Source organism: Bufo gargarizans, chromosome 2 (assembly GCF_014858855.1).
Source record: "Bufo gargarizans isolate SCDJY-AF-19 chromosome 2, ASM1485885v1, whole genome shotgun sequence".
Taxonomy (NCBI): Eukaryota; Metazoa; Chordata; class Amphibia; order Anura; family Bufonidae; genus Bufo; species Bufo gargarizans.
The window spans coordinates 329,044,874-329,066,142 of record NC_058081.1 but is presented as its reverse complement, the minus strand read 5'-3'; the positions used below and the strand labels follow the sequence as shown (position 1 = coordinate 329,066,142).

Here is a 21,269-nt window from a genome sequence, read left to right as displayed (position 1 = left end):
ATCTACTGCACATGACCCTATGAGAAAGATTAACGTGGCATGTTATCAGTCCCCTTCTCCCCACATCAATAGCAGACTATACTTGCTCTCTAATTGTCACATATATGGGGTCTTTTTTCCAGAAAAGGGTGGAGAAGATGAACGTTTGCTCATCTAATCACCTCTCTAATCACTGAACGTTTACCAACATCTGGAGCATGACGTAAAACAGGTTGCGCTAAACATTTACACCACAATCACACAAACATCAATAAAGTTTACATTTTACACTGTCTCTATTGTACAAAAGTAGTAAAGTGTATTGTCATATTTGCAGGGGCGGACTGAGAACCCTCAGGGCCCCCGGGCAAAATAAATCAAGGGCCCCCTTACAGGCCCCACCCATGTTCTGCTGCAAGCCCCACCCATGCCCCGCCTCCAGCCACACCCTACACAATCTTTAATAAGATTTCAAAGTTAAAGTGACACAAAAGGCACCCAGACCACTTCAGCTCATTGACGTGGTCTGGGTACAGTGTCCCTTTTGCAAATCGAGCTGCAATGTTCTAGAGAAACTGCACTGTTTACGTTCCAGCAATAAGTCAGCCTCTAGTGGCCGGCAGCCACCTGAGGGCTTCCTGGACTAAAACAGACCTTTGTTCTGGTATCTGATGCTGGACGTCCTCACACCCTGCATGATGACCTCCAGGGTCAAATTGTTCCCCATAAGAAATCATTGATTCAATGCTCTCGTATGGGGTGATCTAATCTCAGCGTCCATTAGTGAGCCTCTGTTAGAAGCAGTGTGGGCATAACTACTGTGAAGGGGGCACATATCTGGGCATAACTACTGTGAAGGGGGCACATATCTGGGCATAACTACTGTGAAAGGGGGGGAGGCCCTTCACAGTAGTTATTATTCCCTTTCAGCAGTCTCCCCTTCAGTGAATGGTGGACTGCTGAAAGGGGTTAATAACTACTGTGAAGGGCCTAGCCGTCTGGGCAACCCCACAGATCACCCCCCCACCCACCTTGTACTTGTTCCACTGATCCGCTACTTGAGGGCTACATGGGCATGAGTTCAGTCACTTCGGTGCGCAATCCCATCCTGTGGCGCGTGATCCCGCGAGACCCGTGACCTACAGCGGCAGGTCTTGCGGGATCACGCGCTGCAGGACGGGATTGCCCAACGAAGTGACTCAACTCATTCCCGCGCGCCGACAAGTAGCGGAACAATTACAAGAGGGGTGGGGAATAGCCAAATATTATTTTTTTTTTTAAACAAAAGGTGTTATAGGGGCTCTGTGGATGGCACTGTTGTGGGGGGATCTGTGGATGACACTGTTATGGGGCGATCTGTGGATGGCACTGTTATGGGGCTCTGTGGATGGCACTGTTATGGGGGCTCTGTGGATGACACACTGTTATAAGGGGATTTGTGGATGGCACTGTTATGGGGCTCTGTGGATGACACTGTTATGGGGGCTCTGTGGATGACACACTGTTATGGGGGCTCTGTTGATGACACACTGTTATGGGGGCTCTGTGGATGACACACTGTTATGGGGGCTCTGTGGATGACACACTGTTATGGGGGCTCTGTGGATGACACACTGTTATGGGGGCTCTGTGGATGACACACTGTTATAGGGGCTCTGTGGATGACACACTGTTATGGGGGCTCTGTGGATGACACACTGTTATGGGGGCTCTGTGGATGGCACTGTTGCGGGGATCTGTGGATGACACTGTTGCGGGGATCTGTGGATGACACTGTTGTGGGGGGGGGGATCTGTGGGTGACACATATATAGCACCTTATGCTATATATGTGTCATCCACAGATCCCCCCCCATAACAGTGTCCCTGTGAGTGAATGATCCCCAATACACTGCGCATGCGTGAAAAAGACGACTTGGCACAGTAGAGGTTAACAAAATGCAAACAAAAATAAAGGTTAACAAAATGCAAATATCTAGACCTCTTCAGCACCTCTGTGATGTTTAATTGACAGTATTATGTCTGTATCGTGGAAAATAGTTTTAAGGAAATAAAATAAAGATTTAAAATGTTATATTAGTCAGCACTTCAAGCTAGACATAATGTAAAACTATCTCCCACGATATAGACATAATACTGTCAAGTAAACGGAACACCGGCATCTGGTTCTGTAATGGCAGCGGGGCCCGATGCAGTCACTGTATTCTATTACACCGGGCCCCGCTCACTGTAATAGTAATATTCCGATGTGAACAACTTGAAATCCTCTGCGATCCTCTCCCTCTCTGTACTCACAAACTCAGTAACTGGCCGGGCGTCAGCGCAACTCAATGACATCACGCGCCTGCTCCTCCCATTTTATGAATGAAGTAGGAGGAGCAGGCGCGTGACGTCAGTGAGTTGCGCTGCCGCCCGGCCTGCTACTGAGTTTTAGAGATGGGAAGTTCGGATCTTTTTCATGAATCGGATCTTCGGTTCACTTCCTGAGCCGGCAGAAGCAAGTGAACTGAAGATCAATGCGCAGGCTCAGTTCATCGAATCTTCGGTTCACTTGCTGAGTCGGCTCTCAAGTGAACCAAAGGTCTGGAGGGACTCGCTCCTGGCAAATACAGCATTGCTGCAGTGGAGCAGACTGATGTAATTACACTGTATAGTTATTGCAAGATTTAGATAATGGTCTAAGAGTTTATTAGTTAATAGAATCAAATGAGTCAGAAACTCATTTGATTCTTTGAGTTAAAATAATCCTGTCACCGAGTCCCTGCCAGGCTTCCTGCTCTGCTACATTGCTGCAAGCACCCTGTACACACACAGCTCTGCTACATTGCTGCAAGCACCCTGAACACACACAGCTCTGCTACATTGCTGCAAGTACCCTGTACACACACAGCTCTGCTACATTGCTGCAAGCACCCTGTACACACACAGCTCTGCTACATTGCTGCAAGCACCCTGTACACACACAGCACTGCTACATTGCTGCAAGCACCCTGTACACACACAGCTCTGCTACATTGCTGCAAGCACCCTGTACACACACAGCTCTGCTACATTGCTGCAAGCACCCTGTACACACACAGCTCTGCTACATTGCTGCAAGCACCCTGTACACACACAGCTCTGCTACATTGCTGCAAGCACCCTGTACACACACACAGCTCTGCTACATGCAATACTATACCACCCCCCGGACGGACTTGTCGGGAGACAGGGAGCCGCAGAGCAGGAAGCCTGGCAGGGACTCGGTGACGCGTCTCTGACTCATTCGATTCTTTTAACTAATAAACTCTCTAAACGATTCTCTGAGTCCCTGCACGACTCCCCTGTGCTGTGAGTCAGTGCTGGACTGCTGGCTGCCTCTGATTGGTTGAACGGCGGGGAGGGGCGGGGCTAGCTTCCACTGTCGGTTCCTATTACACTGCCTGCTGCTGCCTCTATGCTACTGAGTTTGTGAGTACAGAGAGGGAGAGGATCGCAGGGGATTTCAAGTTGTTCACATAGGAATATTACTATTACAGTGAGCGGGGCCCGGTGTTATGTTATTCTGGGGCGGGCCCCCATCCCGGCCGGGCCCTCGGACCATGTCCGCCCCTGCATATTTGGTATTGTCATAATTATACTGACCTAGAGAATAAAGGGCCTATTAGACAGAGTGGTTATCATTTGAATTTTCATATCATTCAAATTTGAGAATTTACCATCACATGTAATAGCATACAGTCATTAGCAATGAGTAACAATCAAAATAATGAGAAAATACCAAACAATATTTAGCGATAATTGTTTCATATAATTGAACGTCTTTTGAGAGCAAATTACTTGCTAAATCGTCTCTTGCCACTCGTTAATGAAAAATATCTGTTAAATAGAATGCATGCGATGCAGTAGGGCAAAAAAAGTCAACCACAGTAAAGGTGCTACTAGATGTTTGCGTCCGAGGCGCAGGTACTACAGTTGGATTGCCACTAATTGTTGTACTGCTCCTGTACCTGCAACATAAAACACGTACAAGTAGTGGTGAAGCTGATAAAGCACATGCAAGGACTGTAATAGTACACCAAGTCTATGTTTCCACGTAGTGACCAAGAACCATGTGACAAAACCATAGCGGTTTACAGCAAATCGCAGTGGCCAGTATAAGTAAAACGCTTACATATAATTTCTTTCATCTGTACCTGGCAAAAAAAACTTGCACTACATGCTAAAATCAGTAACAGGTACAAATTTAATCCAGTTCCATAAGGGACAATTAAGGTATACACAGTTAGTGCAGCAATGACAACAGGAACCACAGTGGCCATGCAAGCTGAGGCGTTTTTTATTTTGCAGGTTACCATGCGACCATTAAACACTGAATAACCAATCTGTTTCTAAAGAATTAATAGAATACCCTGGTGGCTTGCATGGACGCATGATTCCTGGTCAGTTGCGTCACAGCCGCCCCATTTGTTCGTACCCTCAGTTTTTTCTGTGCTAACCATCTATACCTGTAAAAACATAAAGGGGTTTTCTGGGTTGAGTATTGATGCTATACTCAGAGCACTGTGGCCTCGTAATTGTTTAAAAGGGGCCATCTACCTTACCAGCATGCCATTTACTTAGTAGCGGTACTGCAGGATATTGCAGCTGCATCTCATTCAGATGAATGGGGCAAAGCTACAACACTCTGTAGTACTGCTAATAACTAGAGGCATACAAGTAAACAATTAAGATGCTGCAGTGCTCGCACAAGTATCACAGCCCCTTTAAAAGCTGATCAGCATTGGTGCCAAGAAGCACACTACCGCCAATCTGATTGGTGGCTTATCCTGAGGACAGGCCATCAATATCCTGAGACTGGAAACCCCGTTTAAAATTGATTAAGACTAGTTTTACACCTGTGGTGTGACTTCTAGTAATAGGCATAGGCAATATTCGAATTCACGATTTTTCCCGATTTTTTGGGCCGAATATTCGCCATAAATTAGCAAATTTGAGAATTCGTGATCTCCACTCATTATTTTCTTGATTGCGAAAATCAGCAATGTAATATATTTGCGATAAAATTTCGCGATCAACACTAAGGGGTAGGCAACTTTCCTATTGGTTGCTAGGGATGTTGCTAAGTGCCGATATTTGCGATAAATTCGCAAAAAATTGGCGATTAGAATATTCGCAATCAAAACTATACGCGGCTGTGAATATATAGCACTATATTCTAAATATTCGTGAATTCTCAAAGTGGCGATATTCACAATTTAAATTTGGGATTTGAATATTCGCGCTCAACACTAGTGACTTCCGGTAGAGAACAGCTTGCTGGAATTCACCACATCCGGCACTGCCAGTAAAGGGTTTTTCTGGGAATTAAGAAAATGAAAATACTTAAATATTACTTTATTATAAATATATTCCCAAATACCTTACATTAGTTATAATGGCTCACTTTGTCTGGGGAGCAATGATTAGGAGAAACAAAATGGCCGTTGTCCTATTAGTACACACAAAACCTGTCCTAATCACATAGAGGACAAGTTACTTCACAACACTGAGTTAAAGAGCTGCCTCATTCTCCTCTCTGCTCTACTTGTCCGGGGTTATGATCCTGAATACAGGTGATAAGATCTTCAGCTGAATCTCTCTAGGAATGGAGTTGATGAGGAGACATACAGAGAGGATAGACAGGACAGACTGTGGTGATATGGAGCTGTAGTAATGGAGAATGCATACAAGTGCTACTGCTCATTACCCCCACTTCCTTTCTGTATTTCATGTCTCCTCATGGACTCCATTCCCAAAAGAGATCTTATCAGCTGTATTCAGGACCATAATCCACGACAAGTAGAGCAGAGAGGAGGATGAGGAAGCTCTTTACCTCAGTGTTGTGAAGTCACTTGTCCTGCTGCTGCTGTGAAACTACAACTCCCAGCATACACACTTGCTCATCTGTTCTTGTAGCTTCCAAAAAATTAAAAGGATAATTCTGGGAGTTTTAGTTTCAAAACAGCTGGAGTGTCAGAGGTTGCTGATCCCTGATATAGGATATGGAAAAAATAAATATATATATATATATATATATATATATAAAATACGTTAAAAAAAAAGGCATTCCACTTAATTTCCATAGTTTTTAATATTCATGTCCATCTGTAAGTGTGATGTGCAGATTTATATAGTAGCAACAACACAGTCTGTATATTGGATGGCAAAATTATCCAATAGATATTAAGAGAATATAAGGTAAGGACAGGTGTTTATTTGGCATCTGTCCTTGTAGTATTCCAGATATTTGCTATTTGATGCGCTGTAACACTGTAGCCAATTTGCTTGTTGTATAGCTGAAGAGTCCCTGTGGTTGGACTGCCGCTTACTCTAATGTTATAGACAGCTGAAGTTGTGGGGCCGCTCGGTTTCAGGTTTGTTCTTGACGACAAGTTCAAATGGGCCCCTTGTCTGCCCGTGGGTATAACAGTCTCTCTTTCAGATGTGTGTTACGCTGCAGCGTCCTCATGTTTCTCTCAATGGAGACTGGCCAATAGTTAAACAATGAAGTAAACTGCCATATGAAAACTCTCGGACGCGTTTCCCCAACACCATTTATCTTTTGTGCGGTGTGAGTGTAATGTGGATTACCTTTTAGGTGTAAAAGTAGACCCCAGGGGATTGCCTAGGGTGGGTTGTGACTCTTTTTGAGACTTTTTCATAGTCACGCATAGTAAATGCGCCCTAATCCTGGTCTAACCTCACTTTTAGCTCTTAATCATAGACCACTGTGAAAAGTTGCGAGGACCATAAAAAAACTAACATACTGTATCTGATTTTATAAATGACCCTCTAAATCTGCATCAAAATCAGCATGTGATACTTGTGGATTTTGTTGCGGATTTGCCTTACAAAAAGCGAAATCTACAATGAAAAACCGCACAAACAATTGACATGATGCAGATGTCAAAATCTGCCCCTCAGGTCAATCCCCTTGTGGAAAATGTCCACGCTGTCTACATGCGAAATTTTGAAAATCTCATCTACTAAGTTGGTACTGTATGATGCTGTGGATGTTCAGCAAATACTGCATGGAAACTGCACCGTGTGCATATACCCATACTATATTTGTAGCTTTTAAAGGCTTTTACTGCAATTGTTGTAAAATCTAAGCATTGCAAAATCCCATGTATTTTTGCTGCTGTGGAGTAATGAGGGTTCTATGTCATACCATTGCCCCCCTATGGTAATGTATGGCTGGTTGAGGTGCTGTACATTGAATTTACAGTATGTATGTAGTGCAGTAAATCTAATGTGTTATGTGCCACTTGTACAGGGGGTGGGAGACTAGGGGCCCAACCTTGCTCAGGGGCCCACCGGGGGATTCCCCTATACCCCTGTAGGCCAGTCTGAGCCTGTTGCTGGTACAGCACAAGGACGTACATATCATGTATACTGTCCATGGAAGTGCTGCAGGGCCTTTGAAGAGGACCTCGTTTAGTTTGACCCCACCATCAAAACCACCATACCAGTACATAACAGTGAATAAACCAACGGATAGGAACACGTTAACCGTACCACTCCATTTACTGAAAGCAGCTGGTCTCCCCTTTTAAGTCCTCCATGTCGCTCTGCCACACCACCTGGAATTATGCGGCTAATGTAAATCGGAGAATTCTGCTCTTTTCCTCCCATGACATTAAAGCCAAGGCCTTCATCGGTTTTTGGCAGCTCCACAACACGAGGGTGAGAATGGCCTTCACTAGCAGCAAATGCAGCAACTGTTGCCTAAAAGAAAAGTATGTGATGCAAAGTTATAAAGGATGTCATAGCTGTAACACATTCAGTTGACATAAGAAACAAATAGTGGCATGGCGGGAGAAGAAGTGCTGCTGGAGCAGAATGTATTCTCATAGCTAGAAAATTCCTGTAACCTGTTATATCTGATTACATGTCCAATAATCTGTATTTTAATTTTCATAAATCTAAGCATCGAGAATCAGAAAATTCTTCTTATCCTAACTAATCACCCTTTTAGAGAAATGATATGCCTTTTAACCTGAAAAGGAGGAAAATTTGAGGTCTTCCCAGCAGGGGGCGGTGCAGACTATATTAAAATATAACAGCAATGATTTCAAAGGCCGTATTATTAGGGTTTAAGTAAGAAAATACTAGGGTTAATTAAATCTCACAGCCTAGGTATATTCTGAAATCTAAATATTAATTCTAATAATCCAGATGGAGCCGGAGCTTGACTTTCACAGAAATAAGCATTCACTGTTAATTCTAAATGGGGAAAAAGCTGTTTGCTTTTTAGTGTGTTTTACGTTCATTATTCATGTGTAATTTTTAGATCAGGTATTGTACTTACCACTTAGCTCACATCATGCTAACCATATTTATCAGTAAATATTTCCAGCTAATGCTGCTTAGCTACCCAATTAAAATGATGGAAAACTGCATTATTCCGCTTCCCATGAACCTTTACAATAGATCTGTCTTAGTTAGAGAAGATCTGTAGGAGGCCTCTACCTGGGATGCTCCAATGCTGGAGAATAAAAAGGGTTACAATCGGTAATATAAAGGTTTCTGGTGTGTCTACATTGTTTGGGTGTCTTGAATATCTGTATTGTTGATCTGTATTGTGCTGTATACCACTGCACTATTCTGGTGGAAACACTCTGATGTTTTCTCTAAGGCCAAGTTCATACTTCAGTTATTGTGAGCTGTGGGTCAAAAGCACAGAACAGGTGCAGACCTTTCCATTATACCTTATCTCTGAGTAGCTTCACTACTGGTTTTGGCTCACAAACATTGATGAAAATAACTGACCAAATAACTGAAGTGTGAACTTGACCTAACTTTTGTATTTGTAACTTTTGAGAGAGTTGTATAGTTGGGCTGACACAACATAATAAAGCTTTCATTGTTTCATGTATATTGGTATCACCGGTGACGGTCCTACCCTTGTAGCAGCTGCTATGGGGCTCACAGTGCCAGGGGGCCCACCCTCGCCTGCCAGTACACACACAGTAATCATCACAGTAATTAGTACTGACAGGCGAGACCCCGGCCATAATGGATGAAAGACACTGCTGTGCGCTCTCCAGCAGACCCGATGAAGTGACATGATCAAGCCTGTGGGCTCAGCAGGCGCGATGGTGTCACCTCATGGTTGGGAGAGCGGAAAGCCCTCCGTTCATAGGGGAATAGGGTTAGCTGAGTATTACTTTTAATATTTCAATACTACAGGGGCAGACAGTAAAGGGGGAATGAAGGGACCAGTACTACTGTAAGGGAAAACTAAGGGGCCAGCACTACTGTAAGGTGAAACTAAGGGGCCAGTACTACTGTAAGGGGGGACTAAGGGGCCAGCACTACTGTAAGGTGAAACTAAGGGGCCAGCACTACTGTAAGGGTGTCACCAAGGAGGGCCCAGGACTCTGTGTGGGGGCACTAAGTTGGAATTCTAGTGTGCATGGACATGATTACTGTGTGTGGGAACTAAGGGTGCATGACTACTATGGTAGGGCATTAAGGGGGCATATCTATTGTGAAGTAGGCACTAAGGGGACATTCTATTGTGAAGGCGGCACTAAAGTGGCATAACAACTGTGTGGGGGCAATAAGGGGGCATGACTACTATAAAGGGGGCACTAAGGGAGTAGTATGACTGCTGTAAAAGGGCAGTAAAGGGACTTTGTACAGTTAATGGGGCACTAAAGAGGTATAACTACTGTTTTGGGGCACTAGAGAGGCACAATTACTAGGTTGGGGCACTAAGGATGCATAACTACTGTGTGGGGCACTAAAGTGGCGTGACTTCTGTGTGGGGGAATTAGGCAGGCATAACTACTGTGTTGGACACTAAGGGGCATACAAAATGGCATACTGCATTGTAGCCACGGGTGTGGTGGCTGGGGGGGTATATTGTGGGGAAGTTGACCGGGGGCCGTCCACTCAAAAAATTTCAAAAGGCCCAGCCTCTTCTATTTACACCATTGGGTATTACTTTTCTATGGAGGTTTGTAGGTTTATATGGTTAAATGTGACCTTATTATGAAAGTTGTTTCCTTGGTATTTTGACCACCATTGCATTCAAATAAATGGTACTGTATGTCAGATAAGTTCCTATCTAGAAACCACGAGTTTAAGGAAACTTGCTTCATCATAAGGCATCCTGAGATATTACCTAAAGCTCCTGGCCATCCACCTACAGTTCAATATACCATTTATGATACTGGTGTCTTTTTATGTGATAGAGAGCTCTTTGGACACCATAACATAGCAGTACCTAGGGTACCTCTGCACACCCTATAGCTGCACCCCTGAAGACCCTCTGAACATTTAAACATTTCATAAATTGCACTCACTCACAAGAGACATTACTAATAAGACAATATTAAGGGCTCGTTATTTATGCAATTTCATAATATATGAATGGGTTGGTTAACCAAAGGGGGTGATATCAACATTTATCACAGCATCTATGAGGTAAAGCAGAGGGATGATGCTCCCTCTGCCTTACAATCAGAGCCCCCACAGTGAAATTGCGGGGCTCTGATCAGTTACTATGGCAGCCTGGACTCTTCTGAAGCTTCCCAGGCCTGCCTTGGTAAGCTCTTTGCTAAGCTTTGCACAAAGCACAGCTCAGCAGAGAGCGTGTCAAAATCCCACCTTAATCTCTATTAGGGTAAGGCCTCATGCACACTTTTTGTGGTCTGCAAAAAACGGAAGCCGCCCGTGTTGCCTTCCGCAATTTACGGAACGCAAAGCGCAGACAAGAATAGGACATGTTATATTTTTTAGCGGGACAGCGGAACGGAGACACGGATGCGAACAGCACACGGAGTGCTGTCCGCATCTTTTGCGGCCACATTGAAGTGAATGGGTCCGCATCCGAGCCGCCAAACAACGGTCGTGTGCATGAGGCCTTAATGGGACAGGAGAGCAAAATATCTCAGGCTCTAGCCCCCTAAGGGGGTTAAAAGTTATTATAGCAAAAGTAAAAAAAAAAAACATTAAAATATCTAAAGTTTAAATCAACCCCCTTTCCCAATTTTATACATAACAATAAATAAACAATAAAAAATAAACATATCAGGTATCGATGCTCTTGAAAATGCCTGAACTATTAAAATATTTTTAAAAATTTCCTGTGCAGTAAACCCCATAACGGAAAAAAAAAAGAAAACACACGATTCAACAATTAGTCATATTTTCCCCCACCAAAAATTAGGCAACAGTGATCAAAAAGTCAGACATACTACAAAAATGGTACCAATAAAAAGTACAGTTTGTCCTGCAAACAACAAGCTTTAATATAGCAATGCAAAATGTCAATGCAAAGAAAATTTTGACTTTTTTTCCCCCATTTTGCAGTAGCAGACATGGTAAATTAAATGGTGCCCTAAAAAATACAACTTATTCCACACAAAAAAGCCCTCATATGGCTATATGAACGGAAAATTGAAAAAGTTATGGCAAGTGGAACAAGGGGAGGAAAAAATAAAAATGCTAACCAAAAAATGGACCCCATCTTAAGAGGTTAATGTGAAAATAAAAATAAAAAATCAGATGTCATATAGTACATGACAGTCTCTTTCTAATAACTAACTTAGAACCAGCCCTGTACTTCACATGGATTAAGAGATTACTCCATTCATTGCTCCAATTTCTCTGCTATATTTATTTTAAGCTGGCAACTCAGGAATGAATGCATGCACTTTCTCAGGGGGCATGTCCCTTCTGCTGCAGTTGACTGCAGTTTAAGGAAGAAACTGAGGATGTATGTCAACCTCAGTGAGCTGGAGAGAAAATTTTGAAAAAGTGCAAACAGCAGGTGGCGCTATACATACAATTACAAAAGTCTCCATATCCAGGTGCTGGTTTGAAAAATGTAGAATATTTCTCGTAAGGCAACCCCTTTAACCTTTTCCTGATGCAGCGATTTTCAGTTTTTTGCTCCCTGCCATAACTTTTTTATTATTCCGTTTACATAGCCCTATGAGGACTTGTTTTTTCCAGAACAAATTGTACTTTCTAATGGCATCATTTAATATTGCATAGAATGTAGTACATTTTGAAAAAGAAATATTTTATTTTCTTCAACATATTCTCACCCCCATAACTTTTTTATAGTTGTGTCTATGGAGAGGGCTAATTTTTTGTGAGACGATCTGTTTTTGTTAACACCATTTTGGGGTGTGTATACCTTTTTGATCACTTTTTATTCAATTTTATTGGGAGGTAAAGTGATGAAAAAAATTCGAATTGGCCATTTTATATATTTTTTTGCATTACGCCATTCACCATATTGGATATTTTTTTATATTTTAACAATACAGGCGTATTCGTCCCCAAGTGGACCCCACAAGCAATTATTTAGATTGCAATTTGTGTAGAATAATGAAATTTTCTTCATTACCCTATACATAGATCCCTATATTACAATTCAGTGCTGCCACCTGCTTGCCTGAATTGTAGTATACAAGTAATGAGCCTAGTACAGGCCTAGAACACCTTCCCCCATCTTGGCCCAGGGGAGGCGTTCCTGCTTATGAAGCACACTTCTGGGTTTTTGGCCTCTCAGATGCCGTTGTTACTTTTGACTGCGGCATCTTAGGGGTTAAATTTACGTAATCGGCATTTCCGCCATTCGCAGACATTAGCCGTGGGTGTCTGCTGTGTGAAACAGCAGGCTCCCGGTAACTATGGCGCTCGCCCCGCTCCGGAGCAGGCACCATCTTTAAAGTACATGTACGGCGGATGTCTAGAAAGGGCAAAAGGGATTGTCCCATGAAAAATATTCTACAATTTTCAAACCAAATACTTTTGTAATTGCATGTAATTAAAAATGTTGTATAGCCACTGAGTTATTCGGTATAATGTATCTGTATGGCGCCACCTGCTCTTTGTTCTTTTTTTCATTTCTTTGTCCCACTCACTGAGATGGCCGCACATGCTCAGTTTCATCCTTCAGCTGCCTCCTGAGCTGTGATAGGGAGAGCATGGACACGCCCCCTCAGCTGCAGTAGAAAGGACACTCCTCTTCAGCTTCCAGATTGATCTAAATCTAGCAGAGCAATTAATGGGGAGATCTCTGGATCTATGCGAGGGCTTGTTATAGCTTTGTTTTGTTAGAAAGAGGGTGTCATATACTATATGATATATGATTTTCATTTTTTACATTATTCGTGGGATAACCTCTTTATGGCCATATTACAGGTATTTGGGGCATGAATTCATAATTTGCACCCATAATGTGCTATAGGGTCATTCTGTATCTCAGTCTTGAATTTCAGAGGTTTTCTCTCGCATTTATACATATTTTATAAAAAAATAAAATAACTAAGGTGCTCCATCACATGTCATATTATGGAGAATATGACATCCTAATGAGTTCTTATGGTCTGAAATACATGGAGTACACAAGTCACCATATAAGCCTATGCACAGCTTAAAGGGGTTGTCCGGGTTCAGAGCTGAACATACCTCCGGACATATCTCCATTTTCACCCCGGCAGACCACCTGACAGGAGCATCGGAGCAGTTCATGCTCCGATGCTCTCCTTTGCCCTGCTCTAAATCGGGGCAAATGCATTTTTTGGAGATCCGGTGACGTACCGGGGCTCTCCATGGAGCTGCCAGGAAGCGCAGTGACGTCACCGGCACTGATGGGCGGGATTTAGCGCTGCCCTAGCTAGTAAAATGGCTAGGGCAGCGCTAAAGCCCGCCCATCAGAGCCGGTGACGTCATCAAACACACTACTGGGCGGAAGTTTCCGCCCGGCAGTGTGTTATTAAAAACAAAAAAGACCTTGCCCTGTGCGATTTAGTGCAGGACAAGGGAGCGCATCAGAGCATGAGATGCTCCGATGCTAGCCTCAGGGGGGCTGCCTGGGTGAAAATAAGGGTATGTCCGTGTTCAGCTCTGAACCCGGACAACCCCTTTAAGCCGACGTCTTTCTGATATCAGATTCTTTTTAATGTTGGCATTTGTTTAAGTGCACATGAAGTGTGAACATACTGCTAGATTTATCGTCTCTTCGAAATGTTTTCAGGAAACATTTATTTCACAACTACATAATGAATCTCCATTTCCTGGCATTGTTTAAAAGGTCTCCCCCTTATTTTACATATATTATTTGCTGGCTTGTATTCAAATAATTTGAATGCTGTAGAAAAATATAGTCTACTTTGACTAAGATCTCCTGTGGTTATTATACACCGGGAACAAATGAATAATATGTGTAAAATGTGACATAACAGGCTATTCTAGCACGAAGAGTAAAATGCGTGTTCCATATTAACTCAAGTGAAAGAAAACGCTAAGTGCTTTTAACAGTATAGAATATAAAAGAACACTTGTGGGTGTGAAAAATATGTATTTATTACAAAAAATATATATTTTAGTTAACTACCATTCAGCCAGGGCCGTCTTTAATATTGATTGGACCCTGGGCAAGAGGGAGAACACATGTGCTGCTACCGCATTCATGGGTCCATACTTTATTAACTAAGTATCAGGACATATAGGGCATACATGGGGGATGTCGCTGCACTTACTATTATGGGTGCCGCTCCGTTGCGTCGCTGTGGCCCCGTTACATGCTCCCGAGCTGTATGCTAAGTAACAGCAGCTGAACACCAGGGAGGAGACATCAGCTTTTCTCTCTGGGCGTTTCTTCTCCCAGGGAGAAGGTGAGTTTATTTTCCCCCTGGCTGTGATGTTCTGCGCTGCGATTGGAGGGAGAAGGAACACCCACAGAGAAAAGCTGATGTCTCCTCCCTGGTGTTCAGATGCTGTTACTTAGCATACAGCGCGTGAGAATGTAACAGGGCCACAGCGGCGCAATGGAGCGGCACCCAGAAATAATAGTAAGTGCAGGGACATCCCCTATGTATGCCCTACATGCACTGCTACTTAGTTAATAAAGTATGGACCCATGAAAGGTCCACCAGTGGCCAGCGGGGCTCAAGAGGCAGCTGCCTTGGGCCCCCCAGGAGAAACTGGGCCCGGGGCAGCTGCCCCTTTCGCCCGCATTAAAGACAGCCCTGCATTCAGCACACAAATACTAGACAAGATTATGAGGGTTATGTTCACACATGGCAGCAATGAACATCTGCAGCCAACTATTAAAATCCTATTCACATGTTGAGGAAAATCAGCATGGATTTTACGGATTTCTGCCAATTTTCTAATCCACAGAAGAATGGAGCCTACTACCACTAGAGGGAGCAGCAATCATGTTGCACCAATAACCCAGAGAGAGAGAGAGCTCATGGAGATTTAGCTTCCCTGTCTTCTATATAGAAGTAGCATTGCAATGCAACAGTGAAGATCAGAGTATCACCATACTTTGGGTATGTTTAGTGTGTTTATGAAATCAACTAGTTGCTTGGTCAAACCGATAACTGCGGCATACGCCATTTATCTGAAATGTTATTTCTAGGTATGAAACATCTGAAGTCGATTCGCTAAAAACTTTGTTAGAATACTGTACGGAACAAGTGCTTTGTACAGTATTAGAATGTATTGGCTCAGATGAGCCGAAGTTATTCATTTGCGAAGTCTCGCGAGACTTCAGGTAATAACTTCATAAATTCATTTGTACTGTTAAAATCCTTTTACCAAACTCGAGTTCGGATCCAAGGTACCACTTGGAACCAAACCCGAGTTCGGGAAATGTTTTTTTTACAGTAGAAATTAATTAAGTTATTACCCGAAGTCTCGTTCATCCCTAGTTATTTCTTTCACTATGCCAGAAGATAGATTTAGGAGTGATCATAGGCTAGTCTATGCTTGCAGGCATCGGTTGAAATCACCCCTCTATAATCCTCCCCACCCTCCCTCCACATTCTTAGCACTTAATCTACTGAAGTAACTTTATCCAGTCAAAATACCAAATTGCATAAAGCAAAAACTAGGAAAAGTGAATTTTCATTCTTTCATATGTGTTTCTGTGTTTTCATCATGCCGAACCAACATACGGTATATTATACACCGAATAATAGCCAGCATTAAAAAAAATCTGAACTTCTGTTACAGATCAGAAAAGATAGCCTTCACTCTCCACATGCATTAATTAACCTTGGGCACCCATGAGCCTATGGCCGATTCACTGGTTGTCCATTCTTGGATCATGTTTGGTAGATACTAACCATTATAAACCCTACCAGACCTGATATTTCGGAGATACCATAACCCAGTTGTCTAGTCATTAAAATTTGGCCTTTGTAAGAATCATTCAGATGCTAAGGGCCCTTTTACATGGACAACCAGGCAGATTATGGGGATGATAGTTTGTAGATGTCACAGTGCAGTTCACTTGTATGCTGATTGCTTGGGTGGTGCGTGCTGGCTATGGCCTTCTGTGTGTGAATGTGGGCCTGTGAATGTGTATACTCGCTGGGGGAGATTTATCAATACTGGTGTAAAGTAGAACTGGCTTAGTTGCCCATAGCAACCAATAAGATTCCACCTTTCATTTTGCAAAGGAGCTCTGAAAAATGAAAGGTGGAATCTGATTGGTTGCTATGGGCAGCTAATTTCCTTTGCACCACTGTGGTTGACTAGTCCAGTGTATGATGGTTGTTTGTGTGGTGCGTGCTGGCTGCGGTGTTCTGTGGCTATGCGTGAACTATTTCCTGTCACCTCTTTGTTGTATGTTCATAGGGTTAATGTTTCCCTGGCCTGTGTGTGCTTAAAGGAGTTCTCCAGGAATTAAGAAAATGAAAATACTTAAATATTGCTTTACTATAAATATATTCCTAAATACATTTCATTAGTTATAATGGCTTCTTTTATCTGGGGAGCAATCATCAGGGGAAATAAAATGCCGCCATCCAATTCGTATACGCAAAACCTGTCCTATCACACAGGAGGCCAAGTTACTTCAGAGCAGTGAGCTAAAGAGCTGCCTCATCGGAAACAATCATTAGGAGAAATAAAATGGCCGCCATCCATACACACAAAACCCCTGTGGGAATGGAGATCATGAGGAGATATGAAGTACAGAGAGGACAGACAGGACAGACTAATGGTGGTGGTAATGGAGACTAATACAAAAGCTGCTGCTCAGCCAACCTCTCTTCTCTGTACTTTATGTCTCCTCATGAACTCCATTCCCACAGAGATTCAGCTGAAGATCTTATCAGCTGTATTCAGGATCATAATCCCTGACAAGTAGAGCAGAGAGGAGGATGAAGCAGCTCTTTAGCTCCTATGTGATTAGGACAGGTTTTGTGTGTTACTAATAGGACATAGGCAATTTTATTTCTCATAATGATTGTTCCTGAGACAAAACAAATCATTATAACTAATGAAAGATATTTGGGAATATACTTATAATAAAGTAATATTTAAGTATTCTCCTTTTCTTAATTCCAGGTGGTCAGGTGCTCACGGTGAAGTCCATCCCCACCATTGGGGGTACTGTGAAGATCGAGGGTTCACTTAGTCTACTTTTACACTCGCGTTTTGGCTTTGCGTTTGTGAGATACGTTCAGGGTTCTCACATGCGGTCCAAAACTAATCAGTTTGCATTCTACTGCATTCTGAATGGGAAAGGATCTGCTCAGAATGCATCAGTTTGCATCAGTTCAATCTCCATTCCGCTCTGCTTGCAGCGTTTTGGTGTCCGTCTGATGAAACTGAGCCAAACGGATCCGTCCTGGCACACAATGTAAGTCAATGGGGACGGATCCGTTTTCACTGACACAATCTGGCACAATAGAAAATGGATCCGTCCTCCGTTGACTTTCAATGGTGTTCAAGATGGATCCGTCTTGGCTATGTTACAGATAATAAAAACGAATCCGTTCCGAACGGATGCAGGCGGTTGTATTATCTAAATGGATCCATCCATGACTGATCCATCCATGACTGATCTGTGAAAATAGCCTAAGACAACCCCAATTTGGCCCCAAATCAAACTGATGCACTTAGTCCATTGATGATTCACATGCCACCGTTTACCTTGCCTGTTTGTTCCAGATTACGTCTTTCGTGTTTGATCATGCTTAATAAGGTCTCATTTTGTCTTCTCTGATAGTGTTGATGGCGAATATTCTAATCGTGAATTTTTATCGCGAACATCAGCACTTCGAGAATTCGCGAAGATGTAGAATATAGTGCTATATATTCGTAATCGTGAATATTCTAGAATTGTTTTCATCAGTAACCTCCCATCTTGCTTGTGTGCCAATGAGAAGGCTGCAATATCTTTGTCAGAGCTTAGCAACTTCCCTAGCAACCAATAGGAACGTTGCTGACCCCTTTACTATATAAGAAACTCCCCAGCAGCCATTTTCTGCTGTTTTTTTTGCAGTTCTGAGATAGAGGGTTGTGACATTGCTGTGCTCTGTGCTTTCCAACTGGATCCTATTCTATATCCAATTACATTAGATAGTTAGCTCATACAGGGGCGTTGCTAGGTTAAAACATTCGGGGCCCGGGGCCCTGATGTTTTGTCCCAGGCCCCAAATGTACTGCCTGCCTGCTAGATACAACTGTATTGCCATCCTCCGGATGGCAATACAATTGAATCTAATGCCCTGCAAGAGCTGAAGGACTTGTGATGACATCACAGGTCATGTGATCAGAGCTAAACGCAGTAGCTGAAAAGGATCTGCGATAATGTCACCGTCATGTGACCAGTGCAGGAGAGGACGACTCAGCAGTGAAGAGAAGTCCTGGGAAGAAGCTGTGGTGAAGAGAGGTAAGTGAAGGGGTAGATTACTCAGTGTGAGAGGCAGAGCAATGTTGGGAGTTGTAGTTATTTAACTAAGACTGTATGTTAGGGCTGAAGGGAGGGGAGTTATTTACATGGGACAGTGGGGTGGAATGATGTTATTTGCATGTGACTGAAAGTTGAGGGAGTTATGTTATTTACACTGGAAGGCATGTTGGAGGTGGCTGGGGCAGGATGATGTTATTTACATGGGACTATATGTTGAAGGCTAGGGGAGGGAGTGATATTATTTACATGGGGCTGAATGTTGAGGGGTAATGTGATTTACATGGGACTGCATGTTGGAGGTGGCTGGGGAGGGGGTGATTTTATTTACATGGGACCGTATGTTGAAAGTGACAGGGAGAGGAAGTGATTTTATTTACATGGGACTGAAAATTGAGGGGGTGATGTTATTTGCATGGAACTGTAAGGCAGCTGGGGAGGGGTTATGTTCTTTACATGAGACTGTATGTTGAAGGCAGCTGGGGAGGGTGTAATATTATTTACGTAGGACTGTATATTGAGGGGGGCAGGAGAGATGGTGTGATGTTATTTACATGGGACTGTATTTTAGAGGGGTCTGTAGATAAAAAGGGATGTTATTTACATGGGACTGTATTTTGGAGGGGGCTATAGGTAGAGAGAGATGTTTTTATTATATGGGACTGTATATTTGAGGGGGCTGAAAAGATGGTGTGATGGTATTTACATGGCACTCTATGGCGGAGAAGAGAAATAATGTTATTTACATGGGACTGTATGGTGGAGGGGCCGAGGAATTATAATTTTTGAGGACAGGAAACGGAGGAATATAACTACAGGGGGCACTGCAGGGGGCATTAGAAATACTGTGAGGGCTTTAGGGTGAGCATTATAACAGTAGGGGGTGATATAAATACTGGGGAACTTCAGGGTGAGCATTATAACAGTAGGGGGTATTATAAATACTGGGGGCACTGTGGGAGCATTTTAAAGCCAGGAGACATTAGGCATTCCTATTATTACTGGGGGCTCTATAGGAGGGACTTAGAGATCCGCATTATTTCTACTAAGAGCACTATGGGGGACCTTATTACTACAGAGGGGTCAGTAGATAGTTTTATTACCACTGGGTGAACAATAGGGGGCCTTATTTCTTCTAGGGGCTCTGTAAGGGAATTATCAATACTGGAGGGTTCTTCAACTAATGGAGAGCATTATCACAGTTGGGGGCACTGCAGGGGGCAGTATTACTAATGAGGGCATTTTAGAAGAGAATTACTATTGGTTGGACTATTAGGAGCACTATTACTGTGGGGGGGGGGCACACATTTTTCTTCAGGATAGTATTTGGGGGTACAGAAAACTGAGGAAGCTAAGATGTTTGTGTGTCACAGTCTGTAGAGTTGAGGCACAGCTGAGAAAAGTTGTCCGTACGGAATGGAGAAGATGATGACAGAGAAGATCTACATCAGAGGAGACGTCACCTGGGAGAAACTGGATGTGAGAGGTACATGCTGCTGTATAGCTGTATAGTTATAGTGGGCTTAGGGGTCGGTTGGTCGACTTAGAGAATTGGGCCATATGCATTGGGGCTTGGGCCACGGATCTTTTGAGACCCTAGCAACGCCCCTGAGCTCATATAATACAGATAGTTACTGGGTGATAGTTAGTGTAGGTTAGATAGTGATATAGTGTAGCTGATAGGTTCCAGTGCAGGGTGTTAGGTAGTGTGATAGGAATTACTGTTTCTCTGCTGTCCTTACATACATACTACAGACATAGTGCTGTAATGTCACAACAATACTAGTGCACCAATCAGTAATATATACTCAGACCTGATAAAATGTGAAGTTGCATGTATTGCGCCAAAAAAATGCGCATCATTAGTACTGATTTGCGCAATTGCAAAATCTGGAGATCATGAATTCCGTGACGGATTAGGTCCGGATGCATTCAGGGTGTGTTTAGTGAAACTCGCACTATTTTGCAAGTAAGTTCAGTCAGTTTTGTCTGCAATTGCGTTCAGTTTTTTCTGCGAGAGTGCAATGCGTTTTATGCGTTTTTCACGCTCGTGATAAAAAATCGGAAGGTTTGTAAACAACATCTCCTAGCAACCATCAGTGATAAAACGCATTGTATCCGCACTTGCTTCCGGATGCAATACGTTTTTCACTGAAGCCCCATTCACTTCTATGGGGCCAGGGCTGCGTGAAAAACACAGAATATAGAGCATGCTGCGTTTTTCACGCAATGCAGAACTGATGCGTGAAAAAAAACGCTCATATACATAGACTTATTGAAATGAATGGGTCAGGATTCAGTGCGGGTGCTATGCGTTCACGTCACGCATTGCACCTGTGTGGAAAACTCGCTCGTGTGAAAGGAGTCTTAGGCCCCTTTCACACGGGCGAGTTTTCCGTGCGGGTGCGATCCGTGCGGCGAACGTATGGCACCCGCACTAAATCCTGACCCATTCATTTCTATGGGGCTGTGCACATGAGCGATGTTTTTAACGCATCACTTGTGCGTTCAGTGCAAATCGCAGCATGCTCTATATTTTCCGATTTTGACGTGACGCAGGCCCCATAGAAGTGAATGGGGTGTGTGAAAAT

General features: G+C 43.2%; 1 protein-coding gene across 2 annotated transcripts in view; it reads right to left on the bottom strand.

Annotated features, from left to right (window-relative positions):
* The window catches only part of LIN7A (lin-7 homolog A, crumbs cell polarity complex component), a 103,419-nt gene that overhangs the window by 5,822 nt on the left and 76,328 nt on the right, over window positions 1-21,269 (bottom strand). For both annotated transcript variants that reach the window (XM_044277262.1, XM_044277263.1), the window contains one exon: window positions 7,518-7,727. In XM_044277262.1, the coding sequence (XP_044133197.1) occupies window positions 7,518-7,727 (210 nt within the window). The remainder of the gene's footprint in view (window positions 1-7,517; window positions 7,728-21,269) is intronic.